Source organism: Indicator indicator, chromosome 2 (assembly GCF_027791375.1).
Source record: "Indicator indicator isolate 239-I01 chromosome 2, UM_Iind_1.1, whole genome shotgun sequence".
Classification (NCBI taxonomy): domain Eukaryota; kingdom Metazoa; phylum Chordata; class Aves; order Piciformes; family Indicatoridae; genus Indicator; species Indicator indicator.
In genome coordinates, this window is record NC_072011.1 from 63,371,423 (window position 1) to 63,393,945 (window position 22,523).

The window sequence follows — 22,523 nt, forward strand, 5'->3', positions numbered from 1 at the left end:
CAGTCTTTCAAACCCCTACCTGATGTTGTCTCAGACAGCTGCTTGCCCTACTACTTTCTAGATATGCCCCTGCTCAAGTGTGGCAGGAATATCCCTCCTTGCGCAAATCAAAAGGAAAAAAATAAAAAACAACCCACTACTCAAAGGCCTGCTAAACATCCAATGTCACACTATGCGATTCTCAGCTCATCAAGCATTTACTCATAACAAAGCCACTCATTCTTGTATCCATTGTACTGTTACCTGACGCAGATTCCTGGTAACTTTCACATCGTGCCAGGCATTGTCATTGAATTTCCCATTCACGGGTTCCACCAGCGCTTCAAAGGCCCCTGAGCCCAGATTAATGACCAAGGAGACAGCTCCATTCTTCAGTGCGAGGTTGACATAATCAGCCGATTTCCCTGTGTGAAGCATCAGTCCATTCCTCTGAAGCGTTTTAAAGGACAGAGTTATTTCGTCGCTGCTACTCTGGATAGGATTCTGAGATAGATCATAGCAGAAGTATTCTGATCCCTTGAATGTTGCAATATATTCTTCTTTTCCTGGCAAACCAAAGGAGAGAAAGACAAATAAGTCACTAAAAGCAACGTTCATTAATTATTTTCATAGCCAATTCAGCAGCATCACTGTGAGCATGGTGTCAAAAAGGAATTATTCCTAGATTCATAGAATGGTTTGGGTTGGAAGGGACCTCAAAGAGCTCCAAGTTCCAAACCCCCTGCCATAGTCTACTAGACCAGCTTGCTAAAGGCCTCACACAAACTGGCCTTGAACACTTCCAGGGAGGGAACATCCACCACCTCCCTGGGCAACCTGAATTCAATCATAGAATCAAGAAGGCTGGAAGAGACCTCAAGGATCATCGAGTCCAACCTGTCACCCTACACCTCATGACTATCTAAACCATGGCACCAAGTGCCATAGCACCACGGCATCAAGAAGCAAATAATACACATTCACATATTTTCGTATTTGCAGTAATAATTACATTAATGGAGTTATTCTGATCCATAGATTAATGCATTCATAGAACAGTTTAGCTTGGAAGGGACCTTAAAGATCATTCACTTCCAGCCCCCCCACCATGGGCAGGGACACCTCCCACTAGACCAGCTTGCTCCAGGCCTCATCCAACTTGGCCTTGAACACCTCTCTCACTCCTTCTCCTCAACACAAAAATAATATGGAAAAGTTCATGGGTGAAGATACAGACAGGGAGGTCTCTTACCTGTTACCATCATGAGTAAAACAAACACTGCTAGGGGAAAACTAATTTATTGCAATCAAAACAGTTTTGGCTGATGGAAATCCAAATGGCATAGAATCATTCAAGTTGCAAGAGAGCTCTAAGATCAAGTCCAACTGTCAACTCAACACCACCATGCCCATTAAACCATGCTCTCAAGGTGCCATGGCCATGCATTTTGTGAACACCTCCAGGGATGGTGACTCCACTAGCTCCCTGGGTGGCACGTTCCAATGCCTGACCACTCTTTCACCAATAAAAAAGTTCTGATGAATCTCATTGATAAGAAAAACAAACCCATCTAACAGAGAAAAGGTCACAGAGCTCAGCTGAGCAGCTAAAGAGACAGTTTGCATACTCAACTATGTAGTCATCTCATTTTCCAGCAGGTGCTGCCTGCTAAGAGCTACAATACTGTTCCACAGGCATCTGACAACTGAAAACACATTTCTTAGCATTACAGAAGGAGGAAACCTGAAAACTATTTGTTCCAAAAGACAGAAGGGAAATTAAGTGAGTAGTATCTCTTCACAGGAAGTATCTCAACAAAACAAAGTGTTACCTTATCATTTTAAGCCTGAAACTGGAGCAGGGGAGATTTAGGTTGGACATCAGGAGGAAGTTCTGCACAAAGACAGCGCTGAAGTACTGGAACAGGCTCTGCCTAGGGATGTGATGGAGGCACTGTCCCTGGAGACATTCAAGATCAGACTCCATGTGTCCCTGGGCAGCCTGATCTAGCTGGAGGTGTCCCTGCTGAGTACAGGGCAGGGGTGGGCAAGATGACCTTTGAGGGTCCCTTCCAACCTGATGTAATCTGTAAATCTGTAAATTCATAAACTTGAGGAGGGCAGATTGAGACATAAGATTAGAAAGAAATTCTTTCCAGTGAGGGTGGTGAGACACTGGAATAGGTAGCCCAGGGAGGTCATGGATGCCCCCTCCCTGGAGGTGTCAAAGGCCAGGTTGGATGAGGCCTTGAGCAACCAGGGCTCGCAGGAGGTGTCCCTGTCTATAGTGGGGGGGTTGGCACTAGGTGATCTTTAAGGTCCCTTCCAAACCAAACCATTCTACAAATCTATTAACTATCTACAGCCCTGCCATTAGATTGTTTCAGTACAGGTGAGTAAGGACTTAGAAAAACCAAGAATAGAAGGGCTAGGCTGCAAGTCTCTGCTTGGTTTTCTCACTAGACAGTAGAGACATAGCTAGTAGATGGACAGCAGGAGCAGCACACAAATAAAAATGTCCCATCAATTAGCTACAGGACAAAAAAAAGCCATGAAGCAATACTGGTGAACATCCCCATATCAACTCTCTAATGTCAAGCAGATGGACTATTGACCTCTTAATACCAAAACACGTATTTATAAGATGCAGATGGTAAATATGTGATCTGAAACATTCCTATGCTTTATAGAAAATGCATGTTTAATCTGTTGCTACATTTCATACCACAACTTTGATTGATTTTAAAAGTGAATTAATAAAGTATGCTGCTGGCTGTTGGTTTTGTTTGATTTGGCTTTTTTTTTCCCAAGTTATGACTTAATGACACTTAACAGAAGCCATTAGAAATACATGGCAGTCATTCCAGCCAGTAGAAGTGTTTCACATCATTTAATGATTAAAATGTAATTACCTGCACAGAAAACCACAAGATAATATGAACACCAGGAACTGACTTGCACATGCTTGTATTCTCAAGTTTGTGTACTGTAAATAACTTTCTATCACTGCAATTACAATCCTAAATATGCAGAAATCATTTAGGTTGGAAAAGACCCCCCAAGATCATTGAGTCCAACCATAACCCAAATACCACCAGCACTAAACTATATCCTGAAGAGCCACATCTACAGCTTCTTGAATATCTCCAGGGATGGTGACTCCACCACCTCCCTGGAGAGCCTGGTCCAATCCCAGAACACTCTTGCATCCAAGAATTTTTTTCCCTAATATCCAACCTAAACCTCCCGTGGTGCAACTTGAAGCCATTTCCTCTTGTCCTATCACTGGTTACTTATGGAAAGAGACCAACACCAGCCTCACTCCAGCCTCCTTTCAGGGAACTGTAGAGAGCAATGAGGTCTCCCCGAGCCTCCTTTTCTCCAGACTAAACACCCCCAGGTCCCTCAGCTGCTCATCACCAGCTCTGTTCTCCAGACCCTTCACCAGCTCCATTGCCCTTCTCTGGTCATGCTCCAGCACCTCAATATCCTTCTTGTAGTGAAGCCCCCAAAACCTTGAACCCAGGGCTCAAGGTATAGCCTCACCAGTGCTGAGTCTCCTGAGCTGCTTGCATCCAACACAGAAGGAAAGCCAGTACAGATTTAAGCAAACTGAAATGGAAACTAAAATGCCACCTGACATCAGGAACTTAACAGTCTAAGAGGTACAAAGTCACCTTGCAGGAGCAAAGAGAAACTTGGAAAAGCTTTTTCAGCTCCTGCTTTATTTTACACAGTCACAAAATCAGCTGCCAACTACAAACATGAATTGCTGCAGCATAAACCTCTGGTCCCTCCTCACCGTCTCAGATTAGAATTAAATGATGATCGTTGCTACTCATGATAAATGACTTGGAGTGAGCACTCTATCAGTGATAAATGACTCCATTGCACTAAACAGCAGTTGTAATTCATTTCAAAAATGGCTAGGACCATACAATTTCCTCATTAATTTTCTCTTCCTTTTATTTTAATCACACAGAGTCTGCACTTCAAGAGCAAACTTGCGACTGGGTGAGGAAAAGTAAAGGAAGCAGGAGTTTCTAGGAATGAAGCCATCTTAGGCTACATTAATTAGATTGCTAGAAGGTGAGAATAAGTGGACACTTTTTACCCTATGAACAGTCACAACATTGAAAGTAGATTAGAAAGCCTTGCAGTTTTTCTCACAGTGATAACACCTTCCAAAATCTAAACTCTCCAAATGCCAAAGTTTGACATCAGAATGTTGAAAGCATTCTTGTTCAGTTAAGAACCAACTGCAAAGTGTCCAATGTACACAACACTGCTACAGCCACAGAATCACAGAAACATTCAGGTTGGAAAAGACCTTCTGATCATCTTAATGGTACTCCTCCGGACCCATTCCCCAGGAAGGTAGTGGAGTCATTATCCCTGGAATTGTTTAAAAAAAAAAAAGCGTGGATGGGGCACTTAGTGCCATGGTTTAGTTGATTAGAAAATGTTGGGTGATAGGTTGGACTTGATGTCGAAGGTCTTTTCCAGCTTGGTTAATTCTGTGATTCTGCTCCAGCAGTTCCATATCCCTCTTTTGCTGGGAGCCCCAGAACTGGATGCAGGACTCCAGGTAGGGTCTCACAGGAGAAGAGCAGAGGGGTTCTCATTAGTATCTACTGATCTTTATCTTTTTTTCAGGCACCACAAGTCTTTGGAAGTGCTTGGTAAGGAGGTCTCCCTACTGAGATTGCCAATGATCTTTTTATAGCAGCCTGCAGTAACACTGAAAAAGCAGAAGATTAGCAGAGTATAGAAATAATTGGACTCTAGTGCTGTATTGACATTTTAGAGGAGAGATTTGCTGTCATGTCTGGGCCAAGTTATCGCCTGGTAAATTCCACTGAAGACAGCATATTTACACCACTGATACTTGATTCTTGTTCTTTATGCAATCACCATGCTTAAGAAGGTAAAAGATGTACAGTGTCAGATTATTTGACATATTTGCATCATTACATGCATCTAACTTAAAAGTTAAGATCTCATTTCTCAGGTGATGAAAAAAGAAGTGGAAAAAGAACATAGATAAAAAGACTGATGCTGCCAGAAACATTGACTCATGTTAGAAACATCCGATACTAATTTCATCTCTCAAAGAAACTGTCTAAAGGTACTGCCTGACATAGTTCAATAATTATTATTACAACACAGGAGCTTGGTATGATCATAGAATCCTAAAATGGCTCAGGCTAGAAGAGATCTTAGAGAGATCATTTAATCCAACCTCCCTGCCATGAGCTGCAATGCTTCTCAACTACCGCAAGTCACTCAAAGCCCCATCCAATCTGGCCTTGAATATCTCCAGGGAGGGGGCAACCACAATGCCTCTGGACAATCCATTGCAGAGGCTTGCCACCACTGTAGTGAAAAATTTATTCCTAAGATCCAACTTGAGTTTATTCTTTTTCAATTTAAAACCATTCCTCCTTGTCCTGTCTCTAGACACCCTCATGAAAAGTCCCTCTGCAGCCTTCCCAGATGATTCCTTCAGCTATTGGAAGGCAGCTCGCAGGTCCCCCTGGAGTCTTTTCTTCTCCAGGCTCAACAACCCTAGCTCCCTCAGCCTATCCTCAAAGCAGAGGATGGTAAAGGTCCAGCTCCTACCCAACAAGGGAAAAAACAAAGCCTTGTCAACAACAGCAAGAGTCAGAGGCTGGTTCCTCCTGTACAGCTTGAACTGTTTGGTTCCCCTCAAAACCACACAGGAGTCAGCAGCAAAGACCATGTGTAAACTGGCTTGAATATTTGAACACAAAACCCTGCACTGTAGGAAAAATTCTATGCTAACTCTAGGTGTGATAGATGTCTTCCACCCCCCCTCAGAAGAAATAAGATTTTTTTTTCCTTCCCTATAGCACAATAACACTGAAAATTTGCTTCAAAAAAAATCATCATTTGAACACAAATACTCTTACTGGCTGCCTTCAGTTTCTTCCTCCTCCATCCATGCCTCATGGCTCTCCCACTGCTCAGCTGTTCAGATGTAGAGCCCCAGAGGTTCACCAGGTCTTACATTTATTTCATTAGGAAAATGCCATGGTGCAGAAGCCAGAGTGACAGCATCACTATACACCCAGAAAACGTTTGCACCATGAGATCTATAAAGCTAATAACTCAGCCTGCTTCTGCAACCAAGTGTTTTCTATGGATTGGTGAACACACAACTCTCTCTTCCATTCTTAGCACCCTGAGGAGATGAGTAAAACTCTTGAGGTACAATACTCAAGACATCTGAATATGAGTACAGATCATGAGACTTCCTACTGGGCTGCATCAAAAGCAGTGTAGCCAGCAGGTCAAGAGGTGATTCTGCCACTCTGCTCTGCTAAGACCTCACCTGGAGTACTGTGTTCAGCTATGGGGCCACCAACACAAGAGAGACATGGACTTGCTGGAGCACGTCCAGAGGAGGCCCACAAAGATGATCAAAGGGCTGGAGCACCTCTGCTATGAAAACAGGCTGAAAGAACTAGAGGTGTTCATCCTTGAGAAGAAAAGGTTTCAGTGAGACTTTAGAGCTGCAATTCAACATCTGAAGGAGACCCCATAGGAAGGCTAGGGAGGGACTGTATAGATGAGGGACGATGGTTTGTAACTGGAGCAAGGGAGATTTAGGTTGGACATCAGGAGGAAGTTCTGCAAAACGAGAATGATGAAATACTGGAACAGGCTGCCCAGGGGGTGTGGTTGAGGCCCCAACCCGGGAAATATTCAGGATCAGCTTTGATGTGTCCCTGGGCAGCCTGATCTAGTTGGAGCTGTCTCTGCTGGCTGCACTGGGGTTGGACAAGATGACGTTTGAGACTCCCTTCCAACCCAATGCCATCTGTGAATTTGATGACAGTTCTGGATACTTTCAAATTAATTAGAACTGAAGAGTTCTTCAAAACGCATACCAGCACTCCTCACTTATTACCTCCATGAAATAATTTAAACCTTTCTGAACTCTAGGGAAAAAAAGAATTATTACACCTGTCAATCAAGAACACATCCTGTAATTGTCATCTATAATCTTCCCCAAGGTTCCAACTTCCTACTGATTCACTAAGAGTTCGGATTGCAATCTCTACAGCATTCAGTTTGGGCATTAATAGGCAGCTTGGGTTTGAAGTCAATTAGGACCCCATTCGTCAGTACTACTGCTGAGGCCGCATTTACCTCAGTAATCACATAAACCAAACTTACAGTGGCAAATGGTTCTAAAAATCAAAGGTCTGTCCATCATGAAAACTCTTTCTTGTGATGGGCAAAAAATTCTCTCTAAAATTGATTATCATTAAACAAGAGATTTGCAGATTGGCTGCCCACTCATTCCTAATTCTTTTATGCTTGTTTTCCTTTGCATTGGAGTCCTAAAATGAAATTGAGGTCTAAAATGCAATTGAACTGCTGGATCATCTTACTATTTCATTATTCAAGGACTATTTGTTTGTGTGTTGGTCTGGGGCTATGGAAACAATATGCACATTCAAATGTTTCCATCCCATAAGTTAACACAAGCATCACAGAACCTCAGTAGGAGTTGGAAGGGACCTCCAGAGATCAAGTCCAAGAGCAAGATTATCTTAGGCAGGTCACACAGGAAAGCATCCAGATGGGTTTTGAAAGCCTCCAGAGAAAGGCAGCCTATTCCAGTGCTCTGCCACCCTCACAACTAAAGTTTCTCCTTGTGTTGAGGTGGAACCTCCTATGTTCCAGCTTGTACCCACTGTTCCTTGTCCTGTCACTGGGCACCATCAAAAAGAGCCTGGCACCTTCATCCTGACACCCACCCCTCAGATACTGATAGACACTGACCAGATTCCCTCTCAGCGTCTTCTCCAGACTAAACAGCCACAGGTCTCTCAAGTCTTTCTTCATAGCAGAGATGTCCAAGTCCCCCAAACATCCTCACAGCAACCAGTGGACTCTTTCCAGCAGATTTCTGGCTCTCTTGAATTGGGTAGCCCAAAACCGGACACAGCATTCCAGGTGTGGTCTCACCAGAGCAGAGTAGAGGGGAAAGAGAACCTCCCTAGCCCTGCTAGCCACACTTTCTTGATGCACCCCAGGATGTCATTGTCCTTCATGACCACAAGGGCACATTGCTGAGCATCAATTTGCTATGCACAAAATTGCAACTCTTGGATGCCTTCAAGGAGAAGTCATCCACTTTTTGGGTTCTCTATATCTCCCCTCAGATATCTCTTTACTTCCCCACTGCAGAGTTAATAAGCAGCTTTTCCATGTCTGGCATATAAGAAACAGACAAACTGATTGAAGAAACTTTAGGATCTCCATATTGATCTTATTCCTTCACCTTCTTTTTCAAGATAATACTAACCAGAGGCATATTTATTTTACAGTTGATACTGTGCCATCTCTGGGATTTATTACCAGTGAGATTAAAAAAAAACTAGGGGGACTGTTTAAATTGATAAAATTATTATTTTGGATCACCATTTAGGTAGTGAGACAATAGAACAGGTTGCCCAGGAAGGTTGTGGATGCCCCCTCCCTGGAGGTGGTTCAAGATCACGTTGGATGAGGCTTTGAGCAACCTGGGCTAGTGGGAGGCATCCCTGCCCATGGCAGAATGGTTGGAACTAGATGGTCTTTAAGGTACCTTCCAATCCAAACCATTCTGTGACTCTATGACCTTCCACTCTTTAAGCCTGTTAGTCCAGCTTCTAGCAGAGCTGAAACGCTGCCTGCACTGGCTCTGCAGAATAACAGAAACAGAGAACTTCTCTTCACTCATTGTGGTGTTTGTGTAGTGGTTTTTGTGTCAAGTGGATGTCTGTCATAGTAAATGAGCCATTAACTGGCTACATCCATTGAGCCCTGTAATGGCTAAAAAAATATTTCAGGAGAAAGAAAATCTACTGTTAAAAATTCTCCTGCCATTCAGAAATTTAACCTGAATTTCCAAAGCAGAGTCAAGAGAAGTTGGATATTGACCCATTTCTGGTAATGCATTAATCAGCATCTGGATGTTTTCCCCAAGGACAAGGGAATTCTGAATGTTCTTTGGCTTTACTTGAGACATTAAATTATCCATGAGACATTAAATTATCCATCTAATGCCATATTTTTATAAGTCTGGTATTCTTTCACCTGAAAGGAGGTTAGAGCAAGGTGGGAGTCAGCCTCTTCTCCCTAGTTACAAGTGACTGGAGGAGAGAAAATCCACAGATTCACAGATTACATTAGATTGAAAGGGACCCTCAAAGGTCAATTTGTTCAGCCCCACTGCCCTCAGCAGGAACATCTCCAACTAGATCAGGATGCCCAAGGGCACATGGAGGATGATCTTGAATGTGGCCTCAACCACATCCCTGGGCAACCTGTTCCAGTATTTCACCACTCTCATTGTGCAGAGCTTCCTCCTGATGTCCAAACTACATCTGCCCTGCTCCAGTTTCAAACCATCGTCCCTTGTCCTATCACTACAAGTCCTTCTAAACAGTCCCTCCCCAGGCTTCCCATAGGTTCTATTCAGATATTGAAATGTAGCTCTGAGGTCTCCCTGAAGCCTTCTCTTCTCCAGGCTGAACAGCCCCAACTCTCTCAGCCTGTCTTTAAAAGAGAGGTGCTTCAGCCGTTCGAGTGTTTTGGGGCGCACCTCTTGATCTGCTCCAGCAGATCCATGTCTCTCTTGTGTCGGGGGCCCTGGAGCAAATGGCCTGAAGTTGCTCCAGAGGAGGCTTAGGTTGGAAATTAGAAGAACCTTCTTCCTGTAAAGTTTCTCCAAGACTGGAAGAGGCTCCTCAGGGAGGAGCTTAACTCCCTATTTGTGGATGTGTTTCAAAGAGGCAGAGATGTGATGCTGAGGGGCATGCTTTAGCACCAGCCTTGGTAGAGCTACAGAATGACAACTTGATCTTAAAAGTATTTTCCAACCAAAATGATTTCTGCTTGGAAAAGCACAGTTTCATTCCTTAACACTCTTTATTTGTCCCACCTCCCTGCACCTCCTGACCTACAAGATCCTATGCTTGGTCATTCCTGTACAGCACTTCAGATGTTTTTTTCCTGCAGTCACAGCTGCCTGTAGACAATGAACTCTGAAAAAAAACCCCAACCCCCAGCTTCTGCAGTGGGCAGATGCAGATTAATTCAACGTTTTGGCTCTTGCACACCTACAGCTTCCTCTAGCTAAATGAGCTGTAACTTGAGTAGTGACCCAGTTCTGCTGTATCTTTTATTGTTAGCACAAAACCAATTATGAACAGCTCCCAACAAAGCTAAAAACCTTTTCCACATTTTCCTTAAAACACTGTGCTCATTTCTGACACACTTAAATTTAATTCAGTCTCTGTAGACCTCCCAATGCCTTGAATATACACTGATGAATGCAGAAAGATTAAACATTTTCTTACTGTGACCTACAACAATGTGTTGAAACTTTAATTATTATGTTAATTCAAGCATTGGGCCCTGTGGATTTGTTATATCCCAGAAGTTAATACAGTCTACTCTGAAGTGAGATGTGGGCATTAGCTGCATCTAAGTAATTTGTCTACAAATATTCAGGCAAGGTAACCAACAACTATGCACTAAATGAAAGATGCTTAAGATTTAATCCTAATTTTAGAGCTTTTTTTTCCTGAAATAGATGACTAGTTCCTCAGAGAAATACTGAAAATAAAGTTGCTTGCAGGAGTAAAAGCTTCCACCTCGGTCAAACGTTACCACCCCAAATTCCAGCCTTTTGAAGCAAGACTGGTATTAATTACAAAATTAACATCATTATACTAGCCAGGACTTCATATTTTACCCAGAGCGAACATGGAATGGCTTCTGTTGCAAGGGATGCCTCTCAACTAGACTTGTTTGTTCAAGGTCTCATCCAACCCAGCCTTGAACACCCCCAGGAGGAGGCAGCCACAACCTCCCTGGGCAACATATTCCAGAGTCTCACCACCCTCATACTGAAGAACTTGTTCCTAATCTCCAGTCTAACCCTGCTCTCCCTCAGCTTCAAACCACTCTCCCTTGTCCTGTCTCCGGACACCCTCACAAAAAGTCCCTCTGCAGCCTTCCTGGTGGATTCTTTCAGCTATTGGAAGGGAGCTCTAAGATCCCCCCAGAGTCTTCTCTTCTCCAGGGTGAACAACGCCAGCTCCCTCAGCCTATCCTCATAGGAGAGGTGCTCCAGCCCTTGGATCGTCTATGTGGCCCTCTTTTAGACTCTCTCCACCAGCTGTATGTCCTTCGTATGCTGGGGACACTGGAATTGGATGCAGGATTGGAGGTGGGATCTCAGCAGAGCAGAGTTAAGGAGCAGAATCACCTCCCTTGACCATTATAAGATGACATTTAAGGGGAAAAAAATAAAGTAAAATGATCCATTTTGGACAGGACTGGGTACAGTTCCCACTAAATTAGGAATCAGAATAAGAATATCTAACCCTGAAAACATGGTGTTGGGAGTAAAGGCAGCTTACTATTAAAGACAAGAAATTTCTCAAGCCTTGATGTTTCAAAGGATCAGCATTGGAGAAGTATCAATCACTAAAGTTTCCCAAGAAAGCACAAGTGTTTCTGACCAGTTATCCCTCACTTCACATTGCCCAGTTTTCTATCATTGATCTAGGGGGAAAAAAAAAAACAAACTTTTATTCTTTTAACTCTCCCCAGACTTAACCAATAATTTCCTTATTTTTCCCATAGTGACATGATTGACTTAAATGAAACTCGAATTTTAGGTAATTTAGAAGAGGGAGGGAAAAAAAAGGAGAACCTTGATGGGGTGAACTTGTCAAACACGGGTAAAAGCAGCAGAACTTTGCTGACTACACAAAGTATTCCAGAACAGAGCTGCAGGTAGCTTATTTAGTCTTATTTTCCCTTGATTTGCTACATCAGAGTATTTTCTAGTAAAGGATCACAAAAGCACCTGTGTTGTAATTAGGAGCAATGTGACTTTCATCAAGGGAAAATTATATATATATATACATATATATATTAAAAAAAAAGGCTAATATAATAAAGGCAAAGCAGGAATTAATGTAAGCTTTGTACAGCCAAGTGAGCCAGAGATTTTTGTCCTGTTCTGGTTTTTGATTATCCACTTTAATTGCTTACTATCATATTGCCTTGATAACCATCACAAAGGCAATTCCGTAATTACCAGATAGAAATCTTTACCTTATGAAGAGAGAGAGAAAAAAAACCACAAAACACCCCTACCAAAAAAAATTACAAAGGAATACTTTTATCCATGTTTTCTCGAGCTAGTGTAAATAAATTAGGCTAAAAGATTTTAAGCTGAGAAAAATCTTAAAGGCTATGAAGAACAGGCTCGAGTGGATTTCCGTATAATTTCTAAGCAACGTGATAAGAAAAACATTTGTTTTCTGCATTATTTTCAGCATTTCCCAAAATTCTAGATAGTGGGGAGGAAAAAAAAAATAGAATGGATGCTTTTGAACTCTTCTTAGCTGTGGAAAAGTTCCCATGGTAACTGAAAAAAAAGGCACTAAGGACCTGCTTCCAAAGGCCTTCACAATATATGAAAGGTACAGTCAGTGAAAGGTATTGAAAAGTATTTTATGGTTATTTTAAATTCACAGGACTGCAAATTCAGTGTTGGTTATTATAAACAAGTGTTAAAAGTATGCGTCTGGATTATTTCTGCACTACTGTGCACCACAGAGAGGCTCATTAAATAAAGGTCAATTATTCCAAGTTACATAAACAGCCTTATACATTGGTAGGGGTTGGAAGGGACCTCTGGAGATTGAGTGCAGGCCCCCTGCCAGAGCAGGATCACCTAGGGCAGGTCAGACAGGAATGCATCCAGGTGGGTTTTGAAAGTCTCCAGAAGAGGAGAATCCACAACCTCTCTGGGCAGCCTGCTCCAGGGCTCTGCCAACCTCAAAAGGAAGAGTTTTTCCCATGTGTGTACATGGAACCTCCTGTATTTCAGGTTGCATCCATTGCCCGTGCCCTGTTGCTGGGCACCCCTGAGAAGAGTCTGACTCCATCCCCCTGACACTCACCCTTTAGCTATTGATCAGCATCAAGGAGATGCCCTCTTTGCCTCCTCCAGGGAAAGCAGCCCCATCTCTCCCAGCCTCTCCTCATAAGGTCAATGTTCTAGTCCCCTCACAATCTTCATGGCTCTCCACTGGACTCCCTTCCTTTTCCTTCTTGAAACAGTGAGCCCAGAATTCCATGCAGTATTCCAGATGAGGGCTCACCAGGGCCATCATGTAATTCCTCATGAGACCTTTCTTCATGTAAACAGAGCAGAATACTGGAAAAATGTGTTTCCCTATGAACCTTGTTATACTAAATCTCTACTCTAGTATAGGGTTCAGGACTTTATTGTCATGAAAAAGATAACTTAAGCAGAGTAATCATTGTATCTGAAATGAGGCAACTCAGCTGACTTCCTGCCCTTGAATCTAAAACATTAATGCATCATGTTAACAAAAATAACCCAAACAAAACAAAACATGGTATTAATTAGGTGTGAAAATACAGCCATTGTATGCATCCCAGAGTACAGATTCTACAGATAATTAGTCACCATTACTTCCAAACCATCATATAATCACTTTGTGAATCACATTGAGCCACAGAATTATTTAGGTTGGAAGACGCCTTAAAGATCCTCTAGTTCCAGCTCCCCTGCCATGGGCAGCAACATGTTCCAGCAGCCCAGGCTGCTCAAGGTCTCAGCTGACCTGGCTCTGAACACCTTCAGGGAGGGGGCATCCACAACCTCCCTGGGCAACCTGTTCCAGTGTTTACCACCTTCCCTGCAAATAATTTCTTCCTCATGTCCAGCCTAAATCTCTCCTTTTCCAGTTTATAACTGTTCTCCCTTGTCCTGCTGCTGCAAAGCCCTTGTAAAAAGCCCACATTGCTTCCACATCAGTCAATATTTATGCTACTCAAGATGTTGAAGTACCTCATCTACAGTAACTCCTGTAGCTAACACTTCCTTTCCAAGAGCAATCGAAAAGAACATGCCCACTACTACCAACGATTGAAGAATGCCCTTTAAAGACTGCATTTGCTAGAGAGCAGGTTAATAGTGAACACACAGGCACTGATTTTATTTGATGTTCTACTACAGGTGTAAAATTGTCTCCCATGTGCAGGATGACTGCCATCAGGAGGACCTGACAATGTAGGTTCAGCTCTCAGCCTTCACATGCAACTGCTGAGCATAGAAATATTTTTGTTATCTTTGTGAGAAACATTGCTGCCAGTGAAATGCAGGCACTCCACAGCATAAAGCACTGCTAAGGTTCAGAGCTGTCCCACCAGAGCTTCATTTGCACAGGACCTGCAGACAACCCTCCACACCCCACTTGTGTTGGTCTCAATGGTTTATGGTTCTAAAAAAAAACCCAAAACCAAAAAACCCACAACTCTAGAACCAACAGCAAACAAACAAAAAACCCCAACCTTCCACCAAGAAACAAACAAAAAAGGAAAAAAAAAAAGAAAACCAACCCAAACCACCACCAAACCACAAACAACAACAACAAAAAACCACCACCAAAAAACAAGAAGGCAGGAAAAGAAAAAAAAAACACACCTAAAGAAAAGCAAATAACAAGGAATAAAACCAAAACAGCACAAAAGCAGAGGCTCCAGTACAGCTGTTTGTATATGAGCTTAATACTTTCCAGTCAGTGAGCTAAAGTGACTGGAATAGAGGGGAGGAGAAGAAAAAAAAAAAAAAAGAAAGAAAACTTCACTCAGTGCAAAAAAAAAAAAAAAAGCTGTGAAAAAAAAAAAGAAAGAAAAAAAACCACCCAAATGAATCATCCTGGCAGCAGGAAATACATTTCCCATCATATATTCACAGTGAACTGGCAGTGGAATCTATTTTTTTTCTCAACAGTATCATCTTGAAAACATAAATAAATGTAATTCCATCCTGTGAAGAGCACTAAAGCATCAGTACATTTCTCGAGTAGCCATAATCCAGCCCAGATAAGTCTCCTGGACAGCATGGTTCTCCTGCACTTCCCAAAGCCAGACCCCAAGCTTTAGTTGGCATTCTTCGAGATAGGGATGACATCTTTCATAAGGGCTTCTGAAATTCAGCATCCTTTACATTCTATTAAGTTCTTAGCTATTCCTTACAGCTCCTACAATATATTATTTTATTCTATTCATGGCACCAGCTGAGCAATTTGGTTTGTAGAGAGGTGATTCTGTCCCTCTACTCTGCTCTTGGGAGACCCAGCCAGGACCACTGTGACTTGTTCTGGTGTCCCCAGCATATGAGGGACATGGAGCTGCTGGACAGCATCCAGAGGAGGGCATGAAGATGATCAGATGGCTGGAGGACCTCCCTCATAGGACAAGCTAAGTTGGGGGCTGTTGAACCTGGAGAAGAGAAAGCTCCAGGGAGACCATAGAGCAGCCTTCCAGTACCTGAAAGAGGACTGCAAGAAAACTGAGGGGGGACTTCACAGTATCACAATACATTACAGGTTGGAAGGAACCTCAAGAGATCAAGTCCAACCCCCCTGCCAGCCAGAGCAGGATCACCCAGGGTAGTCTGCAAAGGAATGTGTCAGGTGTGTTTTGAAAGTCTCCAGAGAAGGAGACTCCACAACCCCCTGGGCAGCCTGCTCCCAGGGCTCTGTCACACTCACCCTAAAGAAGTTTCTCCTCATGTTGAGGTGAAATATTCTACATTCAAGCTTGAAGTTGTTTTTACAAAAGTTTGGGGTGACAGGACAAAAGAAAATGATTGAAGTTTGAGAAGGGCAGATTTAGACTGGAGATGAGGAAGAATCCTTTCCAGTGATGGTGGTGAGACACTGGAACAGGTTGCCCAGGGAGACCCTCTCCCCTGGAGGCATTCAAGGACAGACTGGATGGGGTTTTGAGCAACCTGGGCTGTTGGGAGATGTCCCTGCCTGTGGCAGGGGGGTTGGAAATAGATGATCTTTGAAGTCCCTTCCAACTTAAGCCATTCTATGAATCTACAAAAACATGATGGAACTTGGTTAGACACTCAAGTTTACTCAGAGATTGAACTGGTCTTTGAATTAGCAAGGAAGGCATCAACAAGTTTCCTCAGTCCTCCCCTACATGTTTGCATTCCTCTTTCATTCTGCTAGCTGCATATACAGTTCTCATTCATTTTCCAAGAGTCTCACCATAGGATGTCAAAGCCTGCAAAGTCATTCTGGAAATGTCAATTACAAACAAGTGACTGGCTCAAAGAATAAAATCCCACACTAGCATGCTTGTCATTCAATCCTTTAAATAAACAAGATGCATGCAGGCTGCTCTGCTGTATCCTATCACTTAATGCACTTCACAGCCAGGTCTTGCAAACCTACACTGATATTAGGACCGATCCTTGAGCACTCTACTAAGGGATTTAGGGCTGTTTTCTAAAAGACACATAGGATGTTGTCACAAAGCCCTGTACTGAAGGTATGTAAAGGAGAAAGGGGGCTTTTTTAGCCTAGATTTTATGAAACCCTATATATTTTTGGTCCTAGTTTCAAAGATGCATAGAATGGGTTGAGTTGAAATGGAGCTTGAAGATCATCTAGTTACAACTCCCCTGGCCATGGGCAGGGACACCTTCCACCAGCCCAGGTTGCTCAAGGCTTCATCCAGCCTGGCCTTCAACACCTCCAGAGAGGGGTCATCCACAACCTCCCTGGGCAACCTGTTCTGTTGTCTCACCACCCTCACTGGAAAGAATGTCTTTCTAATCTCCAGTCTAAATCTACCCTCCTCAAGCTCTAAATGCAAATTTCAGCTTCAGAATCCTTCACTAGTCCCATTCCTCCCCCCTCCCCCCCCCAATTGACTTAAACCCAAATATGATGATGGTTTATCTAAGAGTTGCGAGAAGTTCTCAGAAAGATTGCAGTTCTCAAAAAAAAACCCTGAAGTTCTCAAAATGATTGAAGTTCTCAGAAGATGCTTTTTGCTTTTATGGTCATGCTCAACCTCTCCTACAAACTCTGCCTGCTCTTTATCTGCAGCACATTGGGCACATCTATTTTTATTGCAGATATTAAAATAATTTCAACTTAGAAATGTGTAAAAAAAAAAAGGCTACCCTTGCCAGCAGCTAAATGTTTAGTGAGCAAGTACCAGTTCAGGTGGGAAGATAAAATGCTATGACTACATTAAATCAGGGCCTGTACAAAGCAAGGCCACCAAGCAAGGCTCATGGCAGTCACGTCCAGTCTGTAGTGACACAGCAGACAACACCTCACCGAAGCAAGATGCTTGATCACACTTCTGAACGTTGCAGTTTCTCAGCCAGTGGCACCTCTGTCACATTTTAAGTATGTGAACATAAATCCAGAGTTTGCTTCTGCACATCAGATCTGGATTTATCTTCTCACTGAGCAGAAAAATGTGAAATGCTACCTGCAAGGACATTCTGGTCAGAGGAGAGTTGTGGCACAACCCTGCATAGGCAAACTTTTCTGCAGCAGTGTTATGAATCATTACATCTTTTTGGTTGGAAAAGACCTTGAAGATCATCAAGTCCAACCATTCTCTAACTCTACCAATGTTGGTGCTAAACCATGGCCCTCAGCACCACATTTCTGCCTCTTCAGAACACCTCCAGGGATGGGGATTCAGCCACCTCGCTGAGAAGCCTCTTCCAGTCTTTGAGGAGCCTTTCAGCCAAGAATTTGCTTCTAATACCAACCCAAATCTTCCCTAGTGCAACTTGAGGCAATTTGCTTTTCTCTTATTATTTGTACTACGGAGGAGAGACCAACACCCACATCATTCCAACCCCCTTTGAGGGAGCTGTAGAGAGCAATGAGATCTCCCCTGAGCCTCCTCTTCTCCAGACTAAATACCCCCAGTTCCCTCAGCTGCTCCTCACCAGCCTTGTCCTCCAGATCCTTCACCAACTTTGGTGCCCCTCTCTGGACATGCTCCAGCACCTCAATACCTCTCTTGTAATAAGGAACCCCAAACTGCACCCTGTATTCCAGGTGTAACCTCACCAGTGCTGACTAGAGAGGGACAATCACTTTCCTGCTCCTGCTGGTCACACTATCACTGATCCAGGCCAGGATGCTCTTGGCCTTCTTGGCTGCCTGTGCACATGCTGGCTCAGGATCACCCTGCTGTCAATCAAATGCAAAACAGATTTACCTACTCTGGTCCCGGGAAGAAAACTGTTCTTACATTCAAGAACTATGTTAATTTACCTAACATATGAAGGTGTATTTTGGTAACTTAGCAATGCTGTAGTAGTTCACCTCTGCAGATTCCAATATTTCTTTTTACATGATTTTATACTTTGTTATTGTCAGAGCAAATGGGAACATGCTGAGGGAGCTGCTATGGGCCACAGCACATCTTGTGGTCCTGCTTCTTAATAATCCAGACTTGGGACCCATCTGGACCTCCTGGAACAACACATCATAGTACACATTTCCAGATAGATTTCCTCCTGATGTTGTGTGATAGAACAGGAGATGATACATGCCTAGTCCTCACCGAGCATGGAGTTCAGATAGGACTGAATCACCTATCTAGACCCAGTTGCTGGCCTGAGGGAGCTGGGATTGTTCAGCCTGGACAAGAGAAGACTCTGGGAGGGACCTAGAGCTGCCTTACGATATCTGAAGGGATCCTAAAGGAAGGCTGCAGAGGCACTTTTCCTGAGGGTGTCTAGAGAGAGGTCAAGGGGGAATGGCTTGAAGCTGAGGGAGAGCAGGGTTAGACTGGAGCTTAGGAAGAAGTTCTTCAGTATAAGGGTGGTAAGACTCTGGAATAAGTTTGCCAGGGAGGTCGTGGATGCTTCCTGCCTGGGAGTGTTCAAGGCCAGGCTAGATGAGGCCTTGAGCAGGAGAGTCTATTTGAGATTTGTCCCTTCCCATGGAAGGGAGGTTGGAATAGATGATCTCTGAGGTCCCTTCCAACCAAAGCCAGTGTAGGATTCTGTGACAGATCTCCAGTTCTCAAAGTTCACACAACAATCCCACAAATGATCTGTACAATCAGACATACAGAAAGAATTTTTCCTTGTTTGTTTTGTTGGACTGTTGTTGATTTCCCCTCAATATCCTGAGATATCCTGTATGTAGCAAATGTAGCTAACGTATGAACTGAATTCAGACCTGGTAATTTATTCTCAGCACTTCGTATTTCACTTAGATTGGAAAATGACAAGCTGTTGGACCAATTTTTGTCAACATGTTTTTAATTAGTTCTGAATTTATGACAATTAAAGCTCACAGTTGCTTTTGAAACGAAGTTACTGCATTTGCCTTAATTCATTTTCATTGCTCAGTATTGTGTGCATTTTCATTCACCATGGAAATAGTCCATCCTCTGTTTTCTGCAAGGAAGCCACTACCATCAGTGCTATAATCTCTGGGTCTTTTTACCCCCCCTGTGAAACTTATTGACTTGAAAATAGACTGAATGCAAGTCTTGGGAAGGCTGGCCAAGCTCCACATTTGACTGGCTCCATCTGTGTCTCAGTTGATTCAAAGACCCCGACATATTCCAAATCTTTTGAGGAAGAAGAAGAAAAGAGAAGAAAAGAAAAGAAAAGGAAAAACAAGAATATTGCACCATACGACTGATTTTGTATTACTTGTGTCTGCACCTGTGGTTTTGCTTTTAAGCAAATCATATCTATCATTATTGCAGGGCCATATATATATATCACAAAAGAAGAAAGTTGTAATTCACAGATTCATAGAACAGATTGGGTTGGAAGGGAGCTTAAAGATCATCTAGTTCTAACCCCCACTGCCAAGGGAATACCTTCCACTAGCCCAGGTTGCTCAAGGCTTCGTCCAAACTGGCCTTGAACACTTCCAGAAAGGGGGCATCCACAACCTCCCTGGGCAACCTGTTCCAGTGTCTCACCACCCTCATTGTAAAGAATTTCTTCCTGATCTCCGATCTAAATCTGTCCTCTTCAAGCTTCAACCCATTCCTTCTCGTTCCATCACTACAAGCCCTTGTGATAAGACCCTCCCCAGCTTTGTTTAGGCCACTTTCATGTACTGGAAGGCTGCTATATGGTCCCCCCGAGCCCTTATAAATTCATTTAAAGGATGAGACACTACACAAAACCAAACTGGCTACTCTTAAATCGCTGGGGTTTTGTGGGCAGGGAGAAGAGGGCTAAGGATGACTGTCACCCTAATGAAGGGCTCATTTGGTCAGGTTCGTAGACCCTTAATGAGAAATGACCAAATTCTAGTTATTACAAGAGCAAGGCTTGATCTCATATGCCTCAACCACATCGCTTCTCCCTGGCTTTCATTTTCTAGCAGGGAGATAATTCTCCCTTCACAGGTCCTCTGTGAATTTGTATTGTTCATGCACCATTTCTTCTGCAAATGGCTCTCGACTGATCTATACCTTTACGACCATCTGCAGACTACATGACTTAATCTGAAATCATAGCAGAACTTTCTTCCAGCAGACTGGTCTGAAAAAAGCAAACAAAAATCTTGAACAGTAGCTGAAATGAATAATGGAAAACATGGAAGTCTAATAACAAAGGTTATTAGACTTTCCTCCTTTTCCTCTTACATTAACGTGTGTCTACAACAGAAAATTTAAATTATAATCTGTGAAGACCATTTATTTTGAACCAATTCCAAATTCACTTTGGCTGTAGGGTTTAAATTTTTTGATTTTTTTTTAAAGTAACTTTTGTAGACTGCAAAACTAAAACAAGAACTAAACAGCCCTCTTAGAAGAATTCATATAAAATTAACAAAAAAAAAAACCACTTCTCCAAAAATATGATAGGCTATTTCTTTTCTAGTTTAACTATTAAGGTAAGAAGCATCCTTGCTCTAATAGCTAATTAAACTGACTATATAATAAGGAAAGCTAAATTACATCCTCAGTGCCCAACTGGATCACCATGCTTAAAAACAGATAAATAAAATTACACTAAGTGGATATCTAACAGATGATAAAAAAGAAAATAAAATATCCATTAATTTAACTGTAACATCCATTTCTTACTTTTCATAGACTATCTTCTAGTGGCCTGGGTGAGGATTGGTTCAAGAGCACCCTGGAGGACAAGGACTTGAGGGTGTCAGTTTGTGACAGACTCCCCATGAGCCAGCAATGGCCACTGGCAGCCCAGCAGGCAGCTGTGTGCTGAGCTGCATCCAGAGCAGGGAGAGCAGCAGCACAGGGAGGGGATTCTGCCTCTCTGATCTGCTGACATCCCACCTGCAGCACTGATCCAGTTCTGGTGCGAAAGGACATGGAGCTTCTGGAGTGGGTAGAGGTAAAACAGCAAAGATGATCAGAGGGCTGGAGAACCTCCCTAAGAGGGGCAGGCTGAGAGCTGGGGCTGTTCAGCCTGGAGAAAAGGCAGCTCTGGGGAGATGTAAGAAAGCAGGGAAGGGACATTTTACAAAAGCTTGTAGTAATAGGATGACAAGGAATGGATTGAAGCTTGAGGAGGGCAGATTGAGACTGGAGATTAAGAAGAAATTTTTCACAGTGAGGGTGGTGAGACACTGGCACAGGTTGCCCAGGGAGGCTGTGGATTCCTTCTCCCTGGAGATGTTCAAGGGCAGGTTGGATTAATCCTTGAGCATCCTGGGCTAGTGGAAGGTGTCCCTGCCCACGGCAGGTGGTTGGAACTGGATGATCTTTGAGGTCCCTTCCAACCTAATCCATTTTATGTATTACATGAGTGTTAGAGATTTATTTTCCCTTGTTTACAGAATAGATTCAGTGCCATTGTTGCCTGTCCATTTTACACTGGTTAAAAGGTCATCTCTGTAAATGAGGTGACAGTTGCTATATACCATCAGTCTACACTAAACCCACAGGTTCAATAAACTTTGCTACAAACATGTCTGTTCATTTCTTAGAACCAGAGACAGATGTGACCCAACTCAGGAGCAACACATCTCATTGCCAAAGACACCAAAAGTTCAATGAACAGTTGGTATTGTTCAGCAAAACTATATCCACTGAACAGCTCGCTTGGAACTGCAATGCCCAGCAAACACCAGAACCTCCTTCATCCCTCAAGCCCTCCAGCCATGAAAAAAATTCATCAAAACCCCACATCCATGCCCATTGCTTCCCTACCAGGGACTTCATTCACATAGCACAGGTCTTATAGAGCCTCTGTGATTGACTTGCAATTAAATCCTGACAATAAAAGGTTGGTGAGATAATTTTTCTTTAATTTTCCCTTTTGTGTCTCTATACAGAAACATAACTCCAGGTCTCTTATTGAAGAGGAGTGTAAAGTCAGCAAAGGGCTAGCCACAGCACACATCCATATGCAGAAGTCTACTTCCCAAGAGCATTACTGCCTTTTGTTCATGCCTGTCCTGTAATTGGTGCAGTCAAGTCAAAGTAATGTGCTGGAATTCTGTTGTTCTCTTCAATGCCTCTTATCAGAGCCAGACTTTGTAATGTATTTGAAATGTGGATTGCTTGTTCAGAGGAGGAGGCCAAGTGGAAGCTAAATAACCCTGACCTTTCTGAGCTTGGCAAAAATCAAAACTTCACAAAAAAGAGAAGCATTCGTAACAGGAATGGGATCTCTTCATCCTTTT

At 43.0% G+C, this 22,523-nt stretch overlaps 1 protein-coding gene across 17 annotated transcripts in view; it reads right to left on the bottom strand.

The window, feature by feature from the left end:
• Window positions 1-22,523, bottom strand: part of NRXN1 (neurexin 1) — a 767,737-nt gene that overhangs the window by 522,562 nt on the left and 222,652 nt on the right. For all 17 annotated transcript variants that reach the window (XM_054395842.1, XM_054395825.1, XM_054395833.1 and 14 more), the window contains one exon: window positions 244-545. In XM_054395842.1, coding sequence (XP_054251817.1) covers window positions 244-545 — 302 coding nt within the window. The remainder of the gene's footprint in view (window positions 1-243; window positions 546-22,523) is intronic.